This window comes from Arachis ipaensis, chromosome B3 (genome assembly GCF_059453495.1).
Source record: "Arachis ipaensis isolate K30076 ecotype BB chromosome B3, ASM5945349v1, whole genome shotgun sequence".
Classification (NCBI taxonomy): domain Eukaryota; kingdom Viridiplantae; phylum Streptophyta; class Magnoliopsida; order Fabales; family Fabaceae; genus Arachis; species Arachis ipaensis.
In genome coordinates, this window is record NC_142438.1 from 63,002,913 (window position 1) to 63,029,104 (window position 26,192).

At 37.8% G+C, this 26,192-nt stretch overlaps 1 protein-coding gene and 2 non-coding genes across 3 annotated transcripts in view; 1 reads left to right on the forward strand and 2 right to left on the reverse strand.

Annotated features, from left to right (window-relative positions):
- The window catches only part of LOC148570880 (uncharacterized), a 76,534-nt gene extending 66,428 nt beyond the window's left edge, over window positions 1–10,106 (forward strand). The window contains exon 2 of the mRNA XM_088507167.1: window positions 7,917–10,106. Within this exon, the coding sequence (XP_088363293.1) occupies window positions 7,917–10,106 (2,190 nt within the window). The remainder of the gene's footprint in view (window positions 1–7,916) is intronic.
- On the reverse strand, window positions 8,388–8,495 carry LOC148570883 (small nucleolar RNA R71). The gene has a single exon (XR_015880524.1). It is a non-coding gene; the product is annotated as a small nucleolar RNA R71 (small nucleolar RNA).
- Window positions 10,107–18,385: 8,279 nt separating the features above from the next.
- LOC148570884 (small nucleolar RNA R71) lies at window positions 18,386–18,493 on the reverse strand. Its single transcript, XR_015908502.1, has one exon. It is a non-coding gene; the product is annotated as a small nucleolar RNA R71 (small nucleolar RNA).
- Between the last annotated feature and the right edge of the window lie 7,699 nt (window positions 18,494–26,192).

Here is a 26,192-nt window from a genome sequence, read left to right on the forward strand (position 1 = left end):
AGGATACTTTTTGGTCAGTTGCTTATATCTCTCCCAAGCTTCATAGAGGGATTCACCTTTTTTTCTGTCTGAAGATTTGAACATCCACTCTAAGCTTACTAAGCTTTTGAGGAGGAAAGAACTTGGCTAAGAAAGTCGTGACCAGCTTATCCCAAGAGTTCAGGCTATCTTTGGGTTGAGAGTCCAACCACACTCTAGCTCTGTCTCTTACAGCAAACGGGAAAAGCATAAGCCTGTAGACCTCGGGATCAACCCCATTGGTCTTAACAGTATCACTGATCTGCAAGAATTCAGTTAAGAACTGAAAAGGATTTTCAGATGGAAGTCCATGAAACTTGCAGTTCTGCTGCATCAGAGAAACTAATTGAGGTTTCAGCTCAAAGTTGTTTGCTCCAATGGCAGGGATGGAGATGCTTCTTCCATGTAAATTGGAATTAGGTGCAGTAAAGTCACCAAGTATCCTCCTTGCATTATTATTATTTTCGGCTGCCATCTCCTCTTCCTGTTCGAAAATTCCTGTAAGGTTGTCTCTGGATTGTTGTATTTTAGCTTCTCTTAGTTTCCTTTTTAGAGTCCTTTCAGGTTCAGGATCTACTTCAACAAGAATGTTCTTGTCCTTGCTCCTGCTCATATGACAAAGAAGGGAACAGAAAATAATAGGGATCCTCTTTGCCTCAGTAGAGAGAGGTTCCTTTGTGTGAGTAGAAGAAGAAAAGAATGTAATGTAAAGAAGAGAAGAGAAAAAACTCGAACACAGAGAGGGAGGTGGTGTTCGAATTTTTGGATGGGAGAGAAGTGTTAGTAGATGAATAAATAAATAGAAGGAGATGAAAGAGAGAATAACGAATTTTAATTAAAATAAAAATTAAAATTGAAAGTTAGATTTCGAAAATTAAAGTTGAAATTAAATTAAAATTAAAACAATTAGTTAATTAAAAAGGAATTTTGAAAAAGGAAAGAGGGAATTTTCGAAAATAAGAGAGAGAGAGGACTAGTTAGGTAGTTTTGAAAAAGATATGATTGAAACAAAAAGATAGGATTGATTGATTAGAAAAGATTTAAAATTTGTTTTTGAAAAAGATATGATTTAAATTTAATAAGATATGATTGAAACAAAAAGATAAGATTAATTGAAAAAGATTTAAAATTTATTTTAAAAAGATAAGAGGTTAGGAAAGAAGTTAGAAAAGATTTTGAAATTGAATTTGAAAAAGATTTGAAAAAGAAATTTAAAAAGATTTGATTTTTAAAGTTAAAGTTGATTACTTAACTAACAAGAAACAAAAAGATATGATTTTAAAATTTAAAGATTGAACCTTTCTTACTAGGCAAGTAACAACTTAATATTTTTGAATCAATCACATTAAATGTTAGTAACTAATTCGAAAATCATGAACTAAAATTAAGAAAAAGATTTTTGAAAATTAATTTTAAAAATTTCGAAATTATTAAGAAAATTTGAAAAAGATTTGATTTTTTGAAAAAGTTTTGAAAAAGATAAGATTATTAAATTTAGAATTTGATTTGACTCATAAGAAACAACTAATTTTGAAAATTTTTGAAAAAGTCAATCCAAATTTTCGAAATTTAAAGAGAGAAACAAGGAAAGAAATTTTTTTGATTTTTGAATTTTTAATGAAGAAAAAGAAAAACATGAAAAAGACTCATAACATAAAAATTATGAATCAAAACACACAATGCATGCAAGAACACTATGAATGTCAAGATGAACACCAAGAACTTATTTTTGAAAAATTTTCAAGAAAAGAAAACATGCAAGACACCAAACTTAAAAATTTTTTATTTTTAGACACTAAGAATTCAAGAATCCATATGAAAAACAAGAAAAGACACAAAACAAGAAAATATGAAGATCAAACAAGAAGACAGGCCAAGAACAACTTGAAGATCATGAAGGATGCAATGCATGAAATTTTCGAAATTAATTTTTAGAAAATTAAAAAGATGCAATTGACACCAAACTTAAAACTTGACTCTAGACTCAAACAAGAAACACAAAAAATACTTTTTTGATTTTATGATTTTGTAAATTTTTTGGTTTTTTCGAAAATTATTTTGGGAAAAACGAAAAAGAAGAAATATTTTTTTTTGAAAAGAAAACGAAAAGAAAGTTACCTAATCTGAGCAACAAGATGAACCGTTAGTTGTTCAAACTCGAACAGTCCCCGGCAACGGCGCCAAAAACTTGGTGTGCGAAATCGTGATCATTCCATTCCTTGGTAACGGCGCTAAAAACTCAATACGCACGTTCATGATCATATATCTGTTTCACAACTTCGTACAAACTAACCAGCAAGTGCACTGGGTCGTCCAAGTAATAAACCTTACGTGAGTAAGGGTCGATCCCACGGAGATTGTCGGCTTGAAGCAAGCTATGGTCACCTTGTAAATCTCAGTCAGGTGGATTAAATTGTATTAAGAAATTATAGTGGATGAAAATAAATAAAATATAAAATAGGATAGTGGTACTTATGTAATTCATTGGTGAGAATTTCAGATAAGCGTATAGAGATGCTTTCATTCCTCTGATCTCTGCTTTCCTGCTGTCTTCATCCAATCAATCCTACTCCTTTCTATGGCAAGCTTTATGTAGAGCATCACTGTTGTCAATGGCTACATCCCATCCTCCTGTGAAAATGGTCCAATGTGCTGTCACTGTATGGCTAATCATCTGTCGGTTCTCGATCATACTGGAATAGGATTTACTATCTTTTTGCGTCTGTCACTACGCCCAGCACTCGCGAGTTTGAAGTTCGTCACAGCCATCCCTTCCCGGATCCTACTCGGAATACCACAGACAAGGTTTAGACTTTCTGGATCTCAGGAATGGCCATCCATGGGTTCTAACTTATACCACGAAGACACTAATAACTCGGACTCGGTCCCCTGTATTAGATATCCAAGAGATATCCATTCAGTCTAAGGTAGAACGGAAGTGGTTGTCAGTCACGCGTTCATAAGTTGAGAATGATGATGACTGTCACGATCATCACATCCATCATATTGAAGTGCGAATGAATATCTTAGAAGTGAAATAAGTTGAATTGAATAGAAAAACAGTAGTACTTTGCATTAATCCTTGAGGAACAGCAGAGCTCTACACCTTAATCTATGGTTTGTAGAAACTCTACCGTTTGAAAATACATAAGTGATAAGGTCCAGGAATGGCCGAGAGGCCAGACCCCATGATCTAAAAACTAAACGTCCCAAGATGTCTAATACAATAGTAAAAAGTCCTATTTACACTAAACTAGTTACTAGGGTTTATAGAATTGAGTAAATGGTGTAGAAATCCACTTCCGGGGCCTACTTGGTGTGTGCTTGGGCTGAGCATGAAGCTTTCACGTGGAGAGGTCATTTTTGGAGTTGAACGCCAGTTTGTAACGTGTTTCTGGCGTTGAACTCCACTTTGCAACTTGTTTCTGGCGCTGAACACCAGACTGCAACATAGAACTAGCGTTCAACGCCAGTTTGCGTAATCTAAACTCGAGCAAAGTATAGAGTATTATATATTTCTGGAAAGCTCTGGATGTCTACTTTCCAACGCAATTGGGAGCGCGCCATTTGGAGTTCTGTAGCTCCAGAAAATTCACTTTGAGTGCAGGGAGGTCAGAATCCAACAGCATCTGCAGTCCTTCTTCAACCTCTGAATCTGATTTTTGCTCAAGTCCCTCAATTTCAGCCAAAAAATAACTGAAATCACAAAAAACACACAAACTCCTAGTAAAGTCCAGAAATGTGAATTTAGCATAAAAACTAATAAAAACATAATGAAAACTAATTAAATCATACTAAAAACATACTAAAAACAATGCCAAAAAACGTATAAATTATCCGCTCATCAGAACTCCTTAGTGGCTAGTGGACGTCCAATGAGGTCTTCCTCACTGGAAATCACTACCTTTCCCTCCTCTACAGGTTCGGCCATGTTGGACGTGTTGATGGCATTGCACTCTCTCTTTGGATTCTCTTCTGTATTACTTGGGAGAGTACTAGGAGGGAGTTCAGTAACTCTTTTACTCAGCTGACCCACTTGTGCCTCCAAATTTCTTATAGAGGACCTTGTTTCAGTCATAAAACTGAGAGTGGTCTTAGATAGATCAGATACTATGGTTGCTAAGTCAGAGAAGCTCTGCTTAGAATTCTCTGTCTGTTGCTCAGAAGATGATGGAAAAGGCTTGCTATTGCCAAACCTATTTCTCCCACCATTATTATTATTAAAACCTTATTGAGGCTTCTGTTGATCCTTCCATGAGAGATTAGGATGATTCCGCCATGAAGGATTGTAAGTGTTTCCATAGGATTATCCTATGTAATTCACTTCTTCCATTCCAGGATTCTCAGGGTCATAGGCTTCTTCTTCAGAGGAAGCTTCTTTAGTACTGCCAGATGTAGCTTGCATTCCAGTCAGACTCTGAGAAATCATATTGACTTGCTGAGTCAATATTTTGTTCTGAGCTAATATGGCATTCAGAGTATCAATCTCAAGAACTCTCCTCTTCTGAGTTGTCCTATTATTCACAGGATTTCTTTCAGAAGTGTACTGATTAGCGAATAATTTACACGCTTTTTGGCATTGTTTTTACATAGTTTTCAGTATAATTTAGTTAGTTTTTAGTATATTTTTATTAGTTTTTAATTAAAATTCACATTTCTGGACTTTATTATGAGTTTGTGTGTTTTCTTATGATTTCAGGTATTTTCTGGCTGAAATTGAGGTACTTGAGCAAAAATCAGATTCAGAGGTTAAAGAAGGACTGCAGATGCTGATGGATTCTGACCTCCCTGCACTCAAAGTCAATTTTCTGGAGCTACAGAACTCCAAATGGCGCGCTCTCAATTGCGTTGGAAATTAGACATCCAGGGCTTTCCAGCATGATATAATAGTCTATACTTTGATTAAGGATATAGGACGTAAACTGGCGTTGCACACCAGTTCCATGCTGCATTCTGGAGTCAAACGCCAGAAACAGGTTGCAAAGTGGAGTTAAATGTCAAAAACAGGTTACAAACTGGCGTTCAACCCCAAGAAAGACCTCTACACATGTAAAGCTCAATGCTCAGCCCAAGCACACACCAAGTGGGCCCCAGAAGTGGATTTCTGCATCATTTACTTATCTCTGTAAACCCTAGGTAACTATTTTAGTATGAATAGGACTTTTTACTATTGTATTTACATCTTTGGATGATCCTTAGTTTCATCTTTAGATCACGTTTCGGTGCTGGCCTCTCGGCCATGCCTGAACCTTCATCACTTATGTATTTTCCATGGTAGAGTTTCTACACACCATAGATTAAGGTGTGGAGCTCTGCTGTTCCTCAAAGATTAATGTAAAGTACTACTATTTTTTTATTCAATTCAACTTATTCCGCTTCTAAGATATTCATTTGCACTTCAATATGATGGATGTGATGATCGTGACAGTCATCATCATTCTCAACTTATGAGCGCGTGCCTGACAACCACTTCCGTTCTACCTTAGATTGAATGGATATCACTTAGATATCTAATACAGGGGACCGAGTCCGAGATATTAGAGTCTTTGTGGTATAAGTTTGAACCCATGGATGGCCATTCCTGAGATCCGAAAAGTCTAAACCTTGTCTGTGGTATTCCAAGTATGATTTGGGAAGGGATGGCTGTGACGAGCTTCAAACTCGCGAGTGCTGGGCATAGTGACAGACGCAAAAGGATCAATGGATCCTATTCCAGTATGATCGAGAACCGACAGATGATTAGCCGTGCCGTGACAGAGCATTTGGAACTTTTTCACTGAGAGGATGGGATGTAGCCATTGACAACGGTGATGCCCTACATAGAGCTTGCCATGCAAAGGAGTAGGATTGATTGGATGAAGACAGTAGGAAAGCAGAGGTTCAGAGGAACGAAAGCATCTCTATACGCTTATCTGAAATTCTCACCAATGAATTACATAAGTATCTCTATCTTTATTTTCTGTTTAATTATTATTATTATTCGAAAACTCCATAACCATCTAATATCCACCTGACTGAGATTTACAAGATGACCATAGCTTGCTTCATACCGACAATCTCCATGGGATCGACCCTTACTCATGTAAGGTTTATTACTTGGACGACCCAGTGCACTTGCTGGTTAGTTGTACGAAGTTGTGAAACAGAATTAAGAACATGAACGTGCGTATTGAGTTCTTAGCGCCGTTACCAAGGTAGGAATGATCACGATTTCGCACACCAAGTTTTTTGCGCCGTTGCCGGGGATTGTTCGAGTTTGGACAATTGACAGTTCATCTTGTTGCTCAGATTAGGTAATTTTATTTTAATTTTAAGCTTTTTATTTCTTATTTTCGAAAAATACAAATATATATATATCTTCTTTTTTCATTTTTCCCAAATTTATTTTCGAAAAATCAAAAAAATTTATAAAATCATAAAATCAAAAATATTTTTTGTGTTTCTTGTTTGAGTCTAGAGTGAAGTTTTAAGTTTGGTGTCAATTGCATCTTTTTAATTTTCTAAAAATTATTTTCAAAAATTTCATGCATTGCATTCTTCATGATCTTCAAGTTGTTCTTGGCCAGTCTTCTTGTTTGATCCCCTTATTTTCTTGTTTTGTGTCTTTACTTGTTTTTCATATGCATTTTCAATTTGTTAGTGTCTAAAGTTTGCAAATTTTTAAGTTTGGTGTCTTGCATATTTTTTTTTCTTGAAAATTTTTTAAAAATAAGTTCTTGGTGTTCATCTTGACATTCAAAGTGTTCTTGGTGTTCATCTTGACATTCATAGTGTTCTTGCATGCATCACATGTTTTGATCCAAAATTTTCATGCATTGAGTCTTTGGGTTGTTTTTCTCTTTCTTTATTAAAATTCAAAAATCAAAAAAATATCTTTCCCTTTTCTCTCATAAATTTTCGAAAATTTGGATTGACATTTTCAAAAAATTTTAAAAATCAAATTGTTTCTTATGAGTCAACTCAAATTTTCAATTTGAAAATCTTATCTTTTTCAAAATCTTTTTCAAAAATCAAATCCTTTTCATTTTTCTTTCATAATTTTCGAAAATTTCAAATTGATTTTCAAAAATCTTTTTCTTATTTTCATTTCATATTTTCGAAATTAATACCAACATTTAATATGATTGATTCAAAAATATTAAGTTGTTACTTGCCTATTAAGAAAGGTTCAATCTTTAAATTTTAAAATCATATCTTTTTGTTTCTTGTTAGTCAAGTAATCAACTTTAGTTTTCAAAATTAAATCTTTTCAATTCCTTATCATATCTTTTTCAAAATCAATTTCAAAATTCTTTCTAACTTCTCCCCTAACCTCTAATCTTTTTAAAATTGATTTTTAAATCTTTTTCAATCAATCTTATCTTTTTGTTTCAATCATATCTTTTTCAATTTCAATCATATCTTTTTCAAAAACAAATTCCAAATCTCTTTTACTCAATCATATCTTTTTGTTTCAATCATATCTTCTTCAAAACTGCCCAACTAACTCTCCACCTTTAATTTTCAAAAATCCCTTCCCTCTTTTTCAAAATTTCGTTTTAATTAACTAATTGTTTTAATTTTAATTTAATTTAATTTTAATTTTAATTTTTGAATTTTAAATTTAAATTTAAAATATTTTTATTTTATTTTGTTAAATTTTTGAATTCTTCTCTCATCTCTAATCTCCTTCTATTTATCTATTCATCCATTAACACTTCTATCCTCACACTTGTGTTTGGATTATCCATTCTTCTTCACTCTAATTCCCTTTCTTCTTCTACTAACAATAAGGAACCCCTTTTCTGTAACATAGAGGATTCCTCTTCTTTTCTTGTTCTCTTCTCTTTCATATGAGCAGGAACAAGGAAAAGGGCATTCTTGTTGAAGCTGATCCAGAACCTGAAAGGACTCTGAAGAGAAAACTAAGAGAAGCTAAATTACAACAATCTAGAGATAACCTTACTGAAATTTTTGAACAAGAAAAGGAGATGGCAGACGCACCTAACAACAATAATGCAAGGAGGATGTTTGGTGATTATACTACACCTACTTCCAAGTTTGATGGAAGAAGCATCTCAATCCCTACCATTGGAGCAAATAATTTTGAGCTGAAACCTCAATTAGTTGCTCTAATGCAACAGAACTGCAAATTCCATGGACTTCCATCAGAAGATCCCTATCAGTTTTTAACTGAGTTCTTGCAGATCTGTGAGACTGTTAAGACTAATGGAGTAGATCCTGAAGTCTACAGGCTCATGCTTTTCCCTTTTGCTGTAAGAGACAGAGCTAGAACATGGTTGGACTCACAACCTAAAGATAGCCTGAACTCTTGGGATAAGCTGGTCACGGCCTTCTTGGCTAAGTTCTTTCCTCCTCAAAAGCTGAGCAAGCTTAGAGTGGATGTTCAGACCTTCAAGCAAAAAGATGGTGAATCCCTCTATGAAGCTTGGGAAAGATACAAGAAGATGACCAAAAGGTGTCCTCCTGACATGCTTTCAGAATGGACCATTCTGGATATATTCTATTATGGTCTGTCTGAGTTCTCCAAGATGTCACTAGACCATTCTGCAGGTGGATCCATTCACCTAAAGAAAACGCCTGCAGAAGCTCAAGAACTTATTGACATGGTTGCAAATAATCAATTCATGTATACTTCTGAGAGAAATTCCGTGAATAATGGAACGCCTCAGAAGAAGGGAATTCTTGAAATTGATACTCTGAATGCCATATTGGCTCAGAACAAAATGTTGACTCAGCAAGTCAACATGATTTCCCAGAGTCTGAATGGAATACAAGCTGTATCCAACAGTACTCAAGAGGCATATTCTGAGGAAGAAGCTTATGATCCTGAGAACCCTGCAATAGCAGAGGTGAATTACATGGGTGAACCCTATGGAAACACCTATAATCCCTCATGGAGAAATCACCCAAATCTCTCATGGAAGGATCAACAAAAGCCTCAACAAGGCTTTAATAATGGTGGAAGAAACAGGCTCAGCAATAGCAAGCCTTTTCCATCATCTTCTCAGCAACAGACAGAGAACTCTGAACAAAATACCTCTAATTTAGCAAACTTAGTCTCTGATCTGTCTAAGGCCACTCTAAGTTTCATGAGTGAAACAAGGTCCTCCATAAGAAATTTGGAGGCACAAGTGGGCCAACTGAGTAAGAAAATCACTGAAACCCCTCCTAGTACTCTCCCAAGCAATACTAAAGAGAATCCAAAAAGAGAGTGCAAGGCCATTAACATAATCAACATGGCCGAACCTAGAGAGGAAGGAAAGGACGTGAATCCCAATGAGGATGACATCATGGGACGTCTCTCAAGCAAGAAGGAGTTCCCTATTAAGGACCGAAAGGAATCTAAGGCTCATATAGAGACCATAGAGATTCCACTAAACCTCCTTCTGCCGTTCATGAGCTCCGAAGACTATTTTTCCTCTGAAGAGGATGAAGATGTAACCGAAGAGCAAGTTGCTCAATATCTTGGAGCCATAATGAAGCTGAATGCCAAGCTGTTTGGTAATGAGACTTGGGAAGGTGAACCTCCCTTGCTCATTAGTGAACTGAATACAGGGGTTCAGCAAACTTTACCTCAAAAAAAACAAGATCCTGGCAAATTCTTAATACCCTGTACCATAGGCACCATGACCTTTGAGAAAGCTCTGTGTGACCTAGGGTCAGGTATAAATCTTATGCCACTCTCTGTAATAGAGAAGCTGGGGATCATTGAAGTACAGCCTGCCATATTCTCATTACAATTGGCAGACAAGTCAGTAAGACAAGCTTATAGATTAGTAGAGGACGTGTTAGTAAAGGTTGAAGGCCTTTATATCCCTGCTGATTTCATAATCTTAGACACTAGGAAGGAGGAGGATGAATGCATCATCCTTGGAAGACCCTTCCTAGCCACAGCAGGAGCTGTGATAGATGTTAATAGAGGAGAGTTAGTCCTTCAATTGAATGGGGACTACCTTGTGTTTAAGGCCCAAGGCTATCCTTCTGTAACAATGGAGAGGAAGCATGAAAAGCTTCTCTCAGTACAGAGTCAACCAAAGCCCCCACAATCAAACTCTAAGTTTGGTGTTGGGAGTCTACAAAATTGACCTGATCACCTGTGTGGCTCCGTGAGAGCCCACTGCCAAGCTATTGACATTAAAGAAGCGCTTGTGGGAGGCAACCCAATGTTATTTAATTATATGTATTTTATTATTTCGTGTTTTATTAGGTTGATGATCATGTGGAGTCACAAAAACTACAAAAAAATCAAAAACAGAATGAAAAACAGCATTAAAAATAGCACACCCTGGAGGAAGGACTTACTGGTGTTTAAACGCCAGTAAGGAGCATCTGGCTGGTGTTTAACGCCAGAACAGAGCATGAAACTGGCGTTAAACGCCATAAATAAGCAGCAGTCTGGCGTTTAAATGCCAGGATTGCACCCAGAGGAAAGCTGGCGTTAAACGCCAGAAACAAGTATCAGACTGTCATTTAATGCCAGAAACATGCACCATACTGGCGTTCAATGCCAGAAACATGCTATAAACTGGTGTTGAACGCCCAAAACAAGCAAGGAAGTGGCGTTTAACGCCAGAAACATGCTGCAGTCTGGCGTTAAACGCCAGGATTGCATATATAGGGCGTTTTACACGTCTAATTGGAGCAGGGATGCTAAGTCCTTGACCCCACTGGATCTGTGGACCCCACAGGATCCCTTCCACTTCTTCTCTCATCTTCACACCTTTTCATAACATTCTTCCTCAATTAACCTCCACCAATCACCTCCATTACTCCTCCAAAACCATTATACAACCCACCTACACCCACCCACTTAAATTCAAACCATCACTCCTTCCTTTTCACACATCATAACCACCTAAAACCCCCTTGACCGAACCATTCACACACCTCCATCTCCTCCATTTTCTTCTTCTATTCACTTCTTTATTCTTTTGCTCGAGGACGAGCAAAAATTTTAAGTTTGGTGTGGAAAAAGCATTGTTTTTTTTGTTTTTTTTTTTCATAACTACTAATGCCTCAAGGGATGCACTTCCCTCCACAGAATTTTTGGGAACAAATCAACACCTCCCTAGGAGAATTAAGTTCCAACATGGGACAACCAAAGGTGGAACATCAAGAGCACTCCATCATCCTCCATGAAATTAGAGAAGATCAAAGAGCAATGAGGGAGGAGCAACAAAGACAAGGAAGAGACATAGAATAGCTCAAGGACATCATTGGTTCCTCAAGAAGAAAACGCCACCATCACTAAGGTGGACTCATTCCTTGTTCTTAAATTTTTTGTTTTTCATTTTTATGTTAAATGTTTATCTATATTTGTGTCTTATTACATGATCATTAGTATTCAAGTGTCTATGCCTTAAAGTAGTGAATATGAATCCATCACCTCTCTTGAATGAAAAATGTTTTAATTACAAAAGAACAAGAAGTACATGGTTTCGAATTCATCCTTGAAACTAGTTTAATTATTTTGATGTGGTGACAATACTTTTTGTTTTTTGAATGTATGCTTGAACAGTGCATATGTCTTTTGAAGTTGATGTTTATGAATGTTAAATATGTTGGCTCTTGAAAGAATGATGAAAAGGAGAAATGTTATTTGATAATCTGAAAAATTATAAAAGTGATTCTTGAAGCAAGAAAAAGCAGTGAATACAAAAGCTTGCAGACAAAAAAAGAAAAAAATGGCAAAAAAAAATAGAAAAAGAAAAAGCAAGCAGAAAAAGCCAAAAGCTCTTTAAACTAAAAGGCAAGAGCAAAAAGCCAATATCCCTTAAAACCAAAAGGCAAGGGTAATAAAAAGGATCCAAGGCTTTGAGCATCAGTGGATAGGAGGGCCTAAAGGAATAAAATCCTAGCCTAAGCGACTAAACCAAGCTGTCCCTAACCATGTGCTTGTGGCGTGAAGGTGTCAAGTGAAAACTTGAGACTAAGCGGTTAAAGTCATGGTCCAAAGCAAAAACAAAGTGTGCTTAAGAACCCTGGACACATCTAATTGGGGACTTTAGCAAAGCTGAGTCACAATCTGAAAAGGTTCACCCAGTTATGTGTCTGTGGCATTTATGTATTCGGTGGTAATACTGGAAAACAAAGTGCTTAGGGCCACGGCCAAGACTCATTAAGTAATTGTGTTCAAGAATCAACATACTGAACTAGGAGAAACAATATCACTATCTGAATTCTAAGTTTCTATAGATGCCAATCATTCTGAATCTCAATGGATAAAGTGAGATGCCAAAACTATTTAAGAGGCAAAAAGCTACAAGTCCCGCTCATCTGATTGGAGCTAAGTTTCATTGATATTTTGGAATTTATAGTATATTCTCTTCTTTTTATCCTATTTGATTTTCAGTTGCTTGGGGACAAGCAACAATTTAAGTTTGGTGTTGTGATGAGCGAATAATTTATACGCTTTTTGGCATTGTTTTTACATAGTTTTCAGTATAATTTAGTTAGTTTTTAGTATATTTTTATTAGTTTTTAATTAAAATTCACATTTCTGGACTTTACTATGAGTTTGTGTGTTTTCTTGTGATTTCAGGTATTTTCTGGCTGAAATTGAGGGACTTGAGCAAAAATCAGATTCAGAGGTTAAAGAAGGACTGCAGATGCTGTTGGATTCTGACCTCCCTGCACTCAAAGTGGATTTTCTAGAGCTACCGAACTCCAAATGGTGCACTCTCAATTGCGTTGGAAAGTAGACATCCAGGGCTTTCCAGAAATATATAATAGTCTATACCTTTATTAAGGATAGATGACATAAACTGCACGCCAGTTTCATGCTACATTCTGGAGTCAAACGCCAGAAACAGGTTGCAAAGTGGAGTTAAACACCAGAAACAGGTTACAAACTTGCGTTCAACCCCAAGAAAGACCTCTACACGTGTAAAGCTCAATGCTCAGCCCAAGCACACACCAGGTGGGCCCCAGAAGTGGATTTCTGCATCATTTACTTATCTCTGTAAACCTTAGTAACTAGTTTAGTATAAATAGGAATTTTTACTATTGTATTTACATCTTTAGATGATCTTTAGTTTCATCTTTAGATCACATTTGGGGGCTGGCCTCTTGGCCAAGCCTGAACCTTCATCAGTTATGTATTTTCCACGGTAGAGTTTCTACACACCTTAGATTAAGGTGTGGAGCTCTGCTGTTCCTCAAAGATTAATGCAAAGTACTACTGTTTTTCTATTCAATTCAACTTATTCCGCTTCTAAGATATTCATTTGCACTTCAATATGATGGATGTGATGATCGTGACAGTCATCATCATTCTCAACTTATGAGCGCGTGCCTGACAACCACTTCCGTTCTACCTTAGATTGAATGGATATCTCTTGGATATCTAATACAGGGGACCAAGTCCGAGATATTAGAGTCTTCGTGGTATAAGTTAGAACCCATGTATGGCCATTCCTGAGATCCGGAAAGTCTAAACCTTGTCTGTGGTATTCCGAGTAGGATCTGGGAAGGGATGGCTGTGACGAGCTTCAAACTCGCGAGTGCTGGGCGTAGTGACAGACGCAAAAGGGTCAATGGATCCTATTCCAGTATGATCGAGAACCGACAGATGATTAGCCGTGCCGTGACAGAGCATTTGGACCTTTTTCACTAAGAGGATGGGATGTAGCCATTGACAACGGTGATGCCCTACATAGAGCTTGCCATGGAAAGGAGTAGGATTGATTGGATGAAGACAGTAGGAAAGCAGAGGTTTAGAGGAACGAAAGCATCTCTATACGCTTATCTGAAATTCTCACCAATGAATTACATAAGTATCTCTATCTTTATTTTCTGTTTAATTATTTTTACTATTCAAAAACTCCATAACCATCTAATATTTGCCTGACTAAGATTTACAAGATGACCATAGCTTGCTTCATATCAACAATCTCCGTGGGATCGACCCTTACTCACATAAGGTTTATTACTTGGACGACCCAGTGCACTTGCTGGTTAGTTGTACGAAGTTGTGAAACAGAATTAAGAACATGAACGTGCGTATTAAGTTTTTAGCGCCGTTACCAAGGAAGGAATGATCACGATTTTGCACACCATATACATGAACTGGTTATTTGCAACCATTTCAATGAGTTCCTGGGCTTCTGCAGGCGTCTTCTTCAGATGAAGAGATCCACCAGCAAAGTTGTCCAATGACATCTTGGATAATCCAAATAGACCATCATAGAATATGCATAGGATGCTCCATTCTGAAAGTATGTCAAAAGGACACCTTCTGATCAATTGCTTGTATTTTTCCCAAGATTCATAGAGGGTGATGAGCGGATAATTTATACGCTTTTTGGCATTATTTTTAGTATGTTTTTAGTAGAAACTAGTTACTTTTAGGGATGTTTTCATTTAGTTTTATGTTAAATTCACATTTCTGGACTTTACTATGAGTTTGTGTGTTTTTCTGTGATTTCAGGTATTTTCTGGCTGAAATTGAGGGACTTGAGCAAAAATCAGATTCAGAGGTTGAAGAAGGACTGCTGATGCTGTTGGATTCTGACCTCCCTGTACTCAAAGTGGATTTTCTAGAGCTACAGAACTCAAAATGGCGCGCTTCCAATTGCGTTGGAAAGTAGACATCCAAGTCTTTCCAGCAATATATATTAGTCGATACTTTGGCCGAGTTTAGATGACGTAAAAGGGCATTGAATGCCAGTTCTACGTTGCTGTCTGGAGTTAAATGCCAGAAACACGTCACAAGCCAGAGTTGAACGCCAGAAATACGTTACAAACTGGCGTTCAACTCCAAGATTGACCTCTACACGTGTAACATTCAAGCTCAGCCCAAGCACACACCAAGTGGGCCTCGGAAGTGGATTTATGCATTAATTACTTACTTCTGTAAACCCTAGTAACTAGTTTAGTATAAATAGGACTTTTTACTACTGTATTAGGCATCTTATGATCTTCGGATCATCTTTGATCATGTTTTGGGGGCTGGCCTCATGGCCATGCCTGAACCTTTCACTTATGTATTTTCAACGGTAGAGTTTCTACACTCCATAGATTATGGTGTGGAGCTCTGCTGTTCCTCAAAGATTAATGCAAAGTACTACTATTTTTCTATTCAATTCAACTTATTCCGCTTCTAACATATTCATTCGCACTTCAACCTGAATGTGATGAACGTGAGAATCATCATCATTCCCCCACGAACGTGTGCCTGACAACCACTTCCGTTCCACCTTAGATTGAATGAGTATCTCTTGGATCTCTTATTCAGAATCTTCGTGGTATAAGCTAGATTGATGGCGGCATTCATGAGAGTCCGGAAAGTCTAAACCTTGTCTGTGGTATTTCGAGTAGGACTCTGGGATTGAATGACTATGACGAACTTCAAACTCGCGAGTGCTGGGCGTAGTGACAGACGCAAAAGGAGGGTGAATCCTATTCCAGTATGATCGAGAACCTCAGATGATTAGCAGTGCTGTGACAGAGCATTTGGACCTTTTTCACAAGAGGATAGGATGCAGCCATTGACAAGGGTGATGCCTCCAGACGATTAGCCATGCAGTGACAGCGCATCGGACCATTTTCCAGAGAGGATAAAAAGTAGCCATTAACAATGGTGATGTCCTTACATAAAGCCAGCCATGGAAAGGAGTAAGATTGATTGGATAAAGACAGCAGGAAAGCAGAGGTTCAGAGGAACGAATGCATCTCTATACGCTTATCTGAAATTCTAACCAACGAATTACATAAGTATTTCTATCGTTATTTTCTATTTATTATTAATATTCGAAAAATCCATAACTATTTGATATCAGCCTGACTGAGATTTACAAGGTAACCATAGCTTGCTTCAAGCCGACAATCTCCGTGGGATCGACCCTTATTCACGTAAGGTTTATTACTTGGACGACCCAGTGCACTTGCTGGTTAGTTGTATCGATGTTGTGAATGAAAAATGATTTATTAAGACGTGCGTACAGAGTTTCTGGCGCCGTTGCCTGAGATCACAATTTCGTGCACCAAGTTTTTGGCGCCGTTGCCGGGGATTGTTCGAGTTTGAACAACTGACGGTTCATCTTGTTGCTCAGATTAGGTAATTTTCTTTTTGTTTTATTTTCAAAAATTTTTTCAAAAACCTTTCAAAAATTTCTCATCTGTTTTCAAAAAAAAAAATAAATGTTTTCAAAAATATAATTTTCTTCAGAATTTTTAAGAATGAATTCTAGAGTTTCATGAAGCATGTTGAAGCCTGACTGCATGTAAAGCCATGTCTAATTCTTTTGGATAGGGGCTTCCAATGGGTATGTCAGCTGTGGCTTGTCTGAGTTACATACTAAAGCTTGGCTGGCTATTAAGCCATGCCTAACCCTCAGATTGGAGCTTTAGACTAAGAATACAAGATTCCTGGAATTCATATTAAAAATTTTGAAATCCTTATTTTCTTTTTCCTATATGTTTTTTCGAAAAATATAAAACAAAAATCCAAAAAAATAAAAAAAAATAAAAAAAATCATAAAAATAAAAAATATTTCATGTTTCTTGTTTGGGTCTTGAGTCAAGTTGAAAGCTTGGTGTCAATTGCATATTCATCTTGCATTTTTCGAAAAATTCATGCATTCATAGTGTTCTTCATGATCTTCAAGTTATTCTTGGTAAGTCTTCTTGTTTGATCTTGATGTTTTCATGTTTTGTGTATTTTCTTGTTTTTCATATGCATTCTTGCATTCATAGTGTCTATACATGAAAAATTTTAAGTTTGGTGTCTTGCATGTTTTCTTTGCATTAAAAATTTTTCAAAAATAAGTTCATGATGTTCATCTTGACATTCAAAGTGTTCTTGGTGTTCATCTTGACATTCATAGCATTCTTGCATGCATTCATTGTTTTAATCCAAAATTTTCATGCATTGAGTCTTTTTCATGTTTTTCCTTCTCATCATTAAAACATTCAAAAATAAAAAAAAAAATATCTTTCCCTTTTTCACTCATAAATTTCGAAAATTTGAGTTGACTTTTTTCAAAACTTTTTAAAATCTAGTTGTTTTTATGAGTCAAATCAAATTTTCAATTTAAAAATCTTATCTTTTTCAAAATCTTTTTCAAAAATCAAATCTTTTTCATTTTTTTATCTATTTTCAAAAATTTTAAAAATATTTTTCAAAAATCTTTTTCTTATCTTTATCTCCTAATTTTCAAAAATAACATTATCAATTAATGTTTTGATTCAAAAATTTCTAGTTTGTTACTTACTTGTTAAGAAAAATTCAAACTTTAAGTTCTAGAATCAAGTCATTAATTATGATTTTAAAAAAATCAAATCTTTTTCAAAAATAATTTCAATCATATCTTTTCAAAAATATCTCTTTATCTTATCTTTTTCAAAATTTGATTTTAAAATATCTTTTCTAACTTCTTATCTTCTTATCTTTTCAAAATTGATTTTCAAATTTGTTTCAACTAACTAACTAACTTTTTGTTTGTTTCTTATCCTTTTCAAAACTACCTAACTAACTCCCTCTCTCTCTAATTTTTGAAAATATCTTCCCTCTTTTTTCGAAATTTATTTTTAATTAACTAATTAATTTAATTTTTGATTTTAATTCTCGAAAATTACTAACCTTCTTCAAAAACTATTTTCGAAAATCACTAACTCTTTTTCAAAAATTATTTTTGAAAATTCTCTCTCTCTTATCTCCTTCTATTTATTTATTCATCTACTAACACTTCATCTCACCCAAATTCGAACCCCCTCTTCCATCTGTGTTCGAATTTTGTCTTCTTCTTTTCTTCTACTTACATAAGGACCTCTATACTGTGGTAAAAAGGACCCCTATTATTATTATTTTTCTATCCCTCTTTTTCATATGAGCAGGAGCAAGAACAAGAACATTCTTGTTGAAGCAGATCCAGAACCTGAAAGGACTCTGAAGAGGAAACTAAGAGAAGCTAAATTACAACAATCCAGCAAGCACCTTTCAGAAATTTTCGAACAGGAAGAGGAGATGGCAGCCGAAAATAATAATAATAATGCAAGGAGGATGCTTAGTGACTTTACTGGACCTAATTCCAATTTACATGGAAGAAGTATCTCCATTCCTGCCATTGGAGCAAACAATTTTGAGCTTAAACCTCAATTAGTTTCTCTGATGCAGCAGAACTGCAAGTTTCATGGACTTCCATCTGAAGATCCTTTTCAGTTCTTAACTGAATTCTTGTAGATATGTGATACTGTTAAGACTAATGGAGTAGATCCTGAAGTCTACAGGCTCATGCTTTTCCCTTTTCCTGTGAGAGACAGAGCTAGAATATGGTTGGACTCTCAACCTAAGGATAGCCTGAACTCTTGGGATAAGCTGGTCAAGGCTTTCTTAGCCAAGTTCTTTCCTCCTCAAAAGCTGAGTAAGCTTAGAGTGGATGTTCAGACCTTCAGACAGAAAGAAGGTGAGTCCCTCTATGAAGCTTGGGAGAGATATAAGGAACTGACCAAAAAGTGTCTTTCTGACATGCTTTCAGAATGGACCATCCTGGATATATTCTATGATGGTCTGTCTGAATTAGCTAAAATGTCATTGGATACTTCTACAGTTGGATCCATTCACCTAAAGAAAACTCCTGCAGAAGCTCAAGAACTCATTGACATGGTTGCTAATAACCAGTTCAAGTACACTTCTAAAAGGAATCCTGTGAATAATGGGACGCCTATGAAGAAGGGAGTTCTTGAAATTGATACTTTGAATGCCATACTGGCTCAGAATAAAATATTGACTCAACAAGTCAATATGAATTCTCATAGAGTCTGAATGGAATGCAAGCTGCATCCAACAGTACTCAAGAGGCATCTTCCGAAGAAGAAGCTTATGATCCTGAAAATCCTGCAATAGCAGAGGTGAATTACATGGGTGAACCTTATGGAAACACCTATAACCCCTTATGGAGAAATCACCCAAATCTCTCATGGAAGGATCAACAAAGGCCTCAACAAGGCTTTAATAATGGTGGAAGAAATAGGTTTAATAATAGTAAACCTTTTCCATCATCCACTCAGCAACAGACAGAAAACTCTGAACAAAATACATCTAATTTAGCAAACTTAGTCTCTGATCTATCTAAGACCACTGTAAGTTTCATGAATGAAACAAGGTCCTCCATTAGAAATTTGGAGGCACAAGTGGGCCAGCTGAGTAAAAGGATCACTGAAATCCCTCCTAGTACTCTCCCAAGCAATACAGAAGAAAATCCAAAAGGAGAGTGCAAGGCCATTGACATAGTCAACATGGCCGAACCTGGAGAGGAAGAGGAGGACGTAAATCCCAGTGAGGAAGACCTCCTGGGACATCCAGTGATCAATAAGGAGTTTCCCTTTGAGGAACCAAAGGAATCTGAGACTCATCTAGAGACTATAGAGATTCCATTGAACCTCCTTATGCCCTTCATGAGCTCTGACGAGTATTCATCTTCTGAAGAGAATGAGGATGTTACTGAAGAGCAAGTTACCAAGTACCTTGGTGCAATCATGAAGATGAATGCCAAATTATTTGGTATTGAGACTTGGGAAGATGAACCTCCCTTGTTCACCAATGAACTAAGTGATCTGGATCAACTAACATTGCCTCAGAAGAAACAGGATCCTGGAAAGTTCGTAATACCTTGTACCATAGGCAACATGATCTTTGAAAAGGCTCTGTGTGACCTTGGTTCAGGGATAAACCTCATGCCCCTCTCTGTAATAGAGAAACTGGGAATCTTTGGGGTGCAAGCTACTAAAATTTCATTAGAGATGGCAGACAATTCAAGAAAACAGGCTTATGGACAAGTAGAGGACGTGTTAGTAAAGGTTGAAGGCCTTTACATCCCTGCTGATTTCATAATCCTTGATACTGGGAAGGATGAGGATGAATCCATCCTCCTTGGAAGACCTTTCCTAGCCACAGCAAGAGCTGTGATTGATGTTGACAGAGGTGAATTAGTCCTTCAATTGAATGAGGACTCCCTTGTGTTTAAAACTCGAGGTCATCCTTCTGTAAACATGGAGAGGAAGCATAAAAAGCTTCTCTCAAAACAGAGTCAACCAGAGCCCCCACAGTCAAACTCTAAGTTTGGTATTGAACTCCCATATCCAAATTTTAAGTTTGGTGTTGGGAAGTCTCAACAATGCTCTGAACATCTGTGAGGCTCCATGAGAGCCCACTATCAAGCTATTAACATTAAAGAAGTGCTTGTTGGGAGGCAACCCAATTTTTATTTATCTAATTTTATTTTTCTTGTTCTTTCATGTTTTATTAGGTTCATGATCATGTGGAGTCACAAAATAAATATAAAAATTGAAAACGGAATCAAAAATAGCAGAAGAAAAATCACACCCTGGAGGAAGACCTTACTGGCGTTTAAACGCCAGTAAGAAGCATCTGGCTGGCGTTCAACGCCAGAACAGAGCATGGTTCTGGCACTGAACGCCCAAAATGGGCAGCATCTGGACGTTTGAACGCCAGAATTGCACCCTGGAGAAGAGCTGGCGCTGAACACCCAGAACAAGCATGGTTCTGGCGTTCAACGCCAGAAATGGGCAACAAATGGGCGTTCAACGCCCAGAACAAGCACCAATCTAGCGCTGAACGCCCAGAGTTATGTGCAAGGGCATTTTGCATGCCCAATTTGGTGCAAGGTTGTAAATCCTTGAACACCTCAGGATCTGTAGACCCCACAGGATCACCTCAGGATCTGTGGACCCCACAGGATCCCCACTTACCTCCACTCACTTCTTCTCACCCCTCTTTCACACAATCCCATAAACACTCTTCCCCAAAACTCTTCACCAATCACCTCAATCTCTCTTCCCTATCACCACTTCACCACTCATATCCATCCACTCTTCCCCATAAACCTACCTCATAAACTCCACCAACCTTCAAAATTCAAAATCAATTTCCCACCTAAAACCCACCCTTATGGCCGAACCTTACCCCCCTCCCTTCCCTATATATAGCCCTCCATTCTTCCTCATTTTCACATAACACAACCCTCTCTTCTCTTCTTGGCCGAATACACCTCTCCCCCCTCTCCTCTATATTTTCTTCTTCTTCTTCATCTATTATTTCTTCTCTTGCTCGAGGGCGAGCAATATTCTAAGTTTGGTGTGGTAAAAGCATAAGCTTTTTGTTTTTCCATTACCATTGATGGCACCCAAGACCAGAGAATCCTCTAGAAAAGGGAAAGGGAAGACAAAAGCTTCCACCTCCGAGTCATGGGAGATGGAAAGATTCATCTCCAAAGCTCATCAAGACCACTTCTATGATGTTGTGGTCAAGAAGAAGGTGATCCCCGAGGTCCCTTTCAAGCTCAAGAAGAATGAGTATCCGGAGATCCGACATGAAATCCAAAGAAGAGATTGGGAAGTTCTAACAAACCCCATCCAACAAGTCGGCATCCTAATGGTTCAAGAGTTCTATGCCAATGCATGGATCACTAGGAACCATGATCAAAGTAAGAACCCAAACCCAAAGATTTATATTACAATGGTTCGGGGGAAATACTTAGATTTTAGTCCGGAAAATGTGAGGTTGGCGTTTAACTTGCCTATGATGCAAGGAGATGCACGCCCCTACACTAGAAGGGTCAACTTTAATCAAAGGTTGGACCAAGTCCTCATGGACATATGTGTGGAAGGAGCTCAATGGAAGATTGACTCCAAAGGCAAGCCGGTTCAATTAAGAAGACTGGACCTCAAGCCTGTGGCTAGAGGATGGTTGGAGTTCATCCAACGCTCCATCATCCCCACTAGCAACCGATCTGAAGTTACTGTGGATCGGGCCATCATGATTCATAGCATCATGATTGGAGAGGAAGTAGAAGTTCATGAAGTCATCTCCCTTGAATTCTACAAAATAGCCGAAAAGCCCTCTCCTGGGGCAAGGCTAGCTTTTCCTCATCTTATTTGCCATCTATGTTACTCAGTTGGAGCTTTCATAGAAGGAGACATTCCCATTGAGGAAGAGAAGCCCATCACTAAGAAAAGGATGGAGCAAGCAAGAGAGCCCATTCATGGATCTCAAGAGACGCATGAAGCTCATCACCATAAGATCCTGGAGATGCCTCAAATGCATTTTCCTCCACAAAACTATTGGGAGCAAATCAACACCTCCCTAGGAGAATTAAGTTCCAACATGGGACAACTAAGGGTGGAACATCAAGAGCACTTGGTATGCGAAATTGTTACTCAGGTTGTGAATTGTTGTTCGAAATTGATTCCCTGGCAATGGCACCAAAAACGGATGCACAGAACCATGGTCTAAACATATCTTGACAACTTCGCATAACTAACCAGCAAGTGCACTGGGTCGTCCAAGTAATACCTTACGTGAGTAAGGGTCGAATCCCACGGAGATTGTTGGTATGAAGCAAGCTATGGTCACCTTGCAAATCTCAGTCAGGCGGATATAAAATAGTTATGTAGTTTTCAAAATGTAGTAATAAAAGAAGGATAGAAATAATTATGTAAATCATTGGTGAGAATTTCAGATAAGCGTATGGAGATGCAATCGTTCCTCTGAACCTCCGCTTTCCTGCTGTCTTCATCCAATCAGTCTCACTCCTTTCTATGGTTGGCTTTATGCAAGAGCATCACCGTTGTCAGTGGCTACATCCCTTCCTCTTGTGAAAATGGTCCAAGATGCCCTGTCACGGCACGGCTAATCATCTGAGGTTCCTGATCATGCTTGAATAGGATTCACCCTCCTTTTGCGTCTGTCATTACGCCCAGCACTCGCGAGTTTGAAGCTCGTCACAGTCACTCAATCATTGAATCCTACTCGGAATACCACAGACAAGGTTTACACTTTCCGGATTCTCTTGAATGCCGCCATCATTCTAGCTTACACCACGAAGATTCCGATTAAGAGATCTAGGAGACACTCATTCAATCTAAGGTAGAACGGAAGTGGTTGTCAGGCACATGTTCATAGGGAATGATGATGATTGTCACGTTCATCACATTCAGGTTGAAGTACGAATGAATATCTTAGATGCGAAATAAGATGAATTAAATAGAAAACAGTAGTACTTTGCATTAATCTTTGAGGAACAGCAGAGCTCCACACCTTAATCTATGGAGTGTAGAAACTCTACCGTTGAAAATACATAAGTGATAATGGAGTTCATTGGTCTCGGCCCCAGAGGGGAACCGGAGTAACCAAGACTCGATCCGAAGATCAAAATACAATCCAGGATGTCTAATACAATAGTAAAAGTTCTATTTATACTAAACTAGTTACTAGGGTTTACAGAAGTAAGTAATTGATGTATAAATCCACTTCCGGGGCCCACTTGGTGTGTGCTTGGGCTGAGCTTGAATGTTACACGTGCCGAGGCTCTTTCTGGAGTTGAACGCCAGGTTGTAACGTATTTCTGGCGTTCAACTCTGGTTTGTGACTTGTTTCTGGCGTTTACCTCCAGACAGCAGCGTAGAACTGGCGTTCAACGCCCTTTTACGTCATCTAAACTCGGCCAACGTATGGACTATTATATATTGTTGGAAAGCCCTGGATGTCTACTTTCCAACGTAATTAAGAGCGCACCATTTCGAGTTTTGTAGCTCCAGAAAATCCACTTTGAGTGCAGGGAGGTCAGAATCCAACAACATCAGCAGTCCTTCTTCAACCTCTGAATCTGATTTTTGCTCAAGTCCCTCAATTTCAGCCAGAAAATACCTGAAATCACAGAAAAACACACAAACTCATAGTAAAGTCCAGAAATGTGAATTTAACATAAAAACTAATAAAAACATCCCTAAAAGTAACTAGATCCTACTAAAAATATACTAAAAACAATGCCAAAAAGCGTACAAATTATCCGCTCATCACAACACCAAACTTAAATTGTTGCTTGTCCCCAAGCAACTGAAAATCAAATAGGATAAAAAGAAGAGAATATACTATAAATTCCAAAGTATCAATGAAACATAGCTTTAATCATATGAGCGGGACTTATAGCTTTTTGCCTCTTGAATAGTTTTGGCATCTCACTTTATCCATTGAAGTTCAGAATGATTGGCTTCTCCAGGAACTCAGAGTTCAGATAGTGTTATTGATTCTCCTAGTTCAGTATGATGATTCTTGAACACAGCTATTTTATGAGTCTTGGCCGTGGCCCTAAGCACTTTGTTTTCCAGTATTACCACCGGATACATAAATGCCACAGACACATAATTGGGTGAACCTTTTCAGATTGTGACTCAGCTTTCCTAAAGTCCCCCATTAGAGGTGTCCAGGGTTCTTAAGCACACTCTTTTTTTGCTTTGGACCTTGACTTTAACCGCTCAGTCTCAAGTTTTCACTTGACACCTACACGCCACAAGCACATGGTTAGGGACAGCTCGGTTTAGCCGCTTAGACCAGGATTTTATTCCTTTAGGCCCTTCTATCCACTGATGCTCAAAGCCTTGGGATCCTTTTTATTTGCCCTTGCCTTTTGGTTTTAAGGGTTATTGGCTTTTTGCTCTTGCCTTTTTCTTTTTCTTTCTATTTTTTTTCGCTATTTTTTTTCTCTTTTTTTTTTCTGCAAGCTTTGTTCTTTGCTGCTTTTTCTTGCTTCAAGAATCATTTTTATGATTTTTCAGATTATCAAATAACATGTTTCCTAGTCATCATTCTTTCAAGAGCCAACATATTTAACATTCTTAAACAACAACTTCAAAAGACATATGCACTGTTCAAGCATACATTCAGAAAATAAGAAGCATTGTCACCACATCAATATAATTAAACTAAGTTCAAGGATAAATTCGAAACTCATGTACTTCTTGTTCTTTTGAATTAAAACAGTTTTTATTTAAGAGAGGTGATGGATTCATAGGACATTAATAACTTTAAGACATAGTTACTAACTACTAATGATCATGTAATGAAGACACAAACATAGATAAGCACTTAACATAGAAAACGAAAAACAGAGAATGTAAGAACAAGGAATGAGTCCACCTTAGTGATGGTGGCGTTTCCTTCTTGAGGAACCAATGATGTCCTTGAGCTCTTCTATGTCTCTTCCTTATCTTTGTTGCTCCTCCCTCAGTGCTTTTTGATCTTCTCTAATTTCATGAAGGATGATGGAGTGCTCTTGATGTTCCACCCTTAATTGTCCCATGTTGGAACTTAATTCTCCTAGGGAGGTATTGATTTGCTCCTAATAGTTTTGTGGAGGAAAATGCATTTGAGGCATCTCCGGGATCTCATGGTGATGAGATTCATGCGCCTCTTGAGCTCCATGACTGGCCTCTCTTGCTTGCTCCATCTTTTTCTTAGTGATGGGCTTGTCCTCTTTAATGAGGATATCTCCCTCTATGTCAATCCAAGCCGAATTGCATAGGTGGCAAATGAGGTGAGGAAAGGCTAACCTTGCCATAGTGGAGGACTTGTCAGCCACCTTGTAGAGTTCTTGAGGTATAATCTCATGAACTTCCACCTCTTCTCCAATCATGATGCTATGGATCATGATGGCCCGGTCTATAGTAACTTCAGACCGGTTGCTAGTGGGAATGATTGAGCATTGAATGAACTCCAACCATCCTCTAGCTACAGGCTTAAGGTCCAATCTTCTTAGTTGAACCGGTTTGCCTTTTGAGTCAATCTTCCATTGAGCTCCTTCTACACATATGTCCATGAGGACTTGGTCCAACCTTTGATCAAAGTTGACTCTCCTTGTGTAGGGGCGTGCGTTCTCTTCCATGTTTGGCAAGTTGAACGCCAACCTCACATTTTCCGGACTAAAATCTAAGTATTTCCCCCGAACCATGGTGAGATAATTCTTTGGGTTTGGGTTCTTACTTTGATCATGGTTCCTAGTGATCCATGCATTAGCATAGAACTCTTGAACCATTAGGATGCCGACTTGTTGGATGGGGTTTGTTAGAACTTCCCAACCTCTTCTTTGAATTTCATGTCGGATCTCCGGATACTCATTTCTTTTGAGTTTGAAAGGGACCTCGGGGATCACCTTCTTCTTGGCCACAACATCATAGAAGTGGTCTTGATTGGCTTTGGAGATGAACCTTTCCATCTCCCATGACTCGGAGGTGGAAGCTTTTGTCTTCCCTTTCCCTTTTCTAGAGGATTCTCCGGTCTTAGGTGCCATCAATGGTAATGGAAAAACAAAAAGCTTATGCTTTTACCACACCAAACTTAGAATTTTGCTCGCCCTCGAGCAAGAGAAGAAAGAATA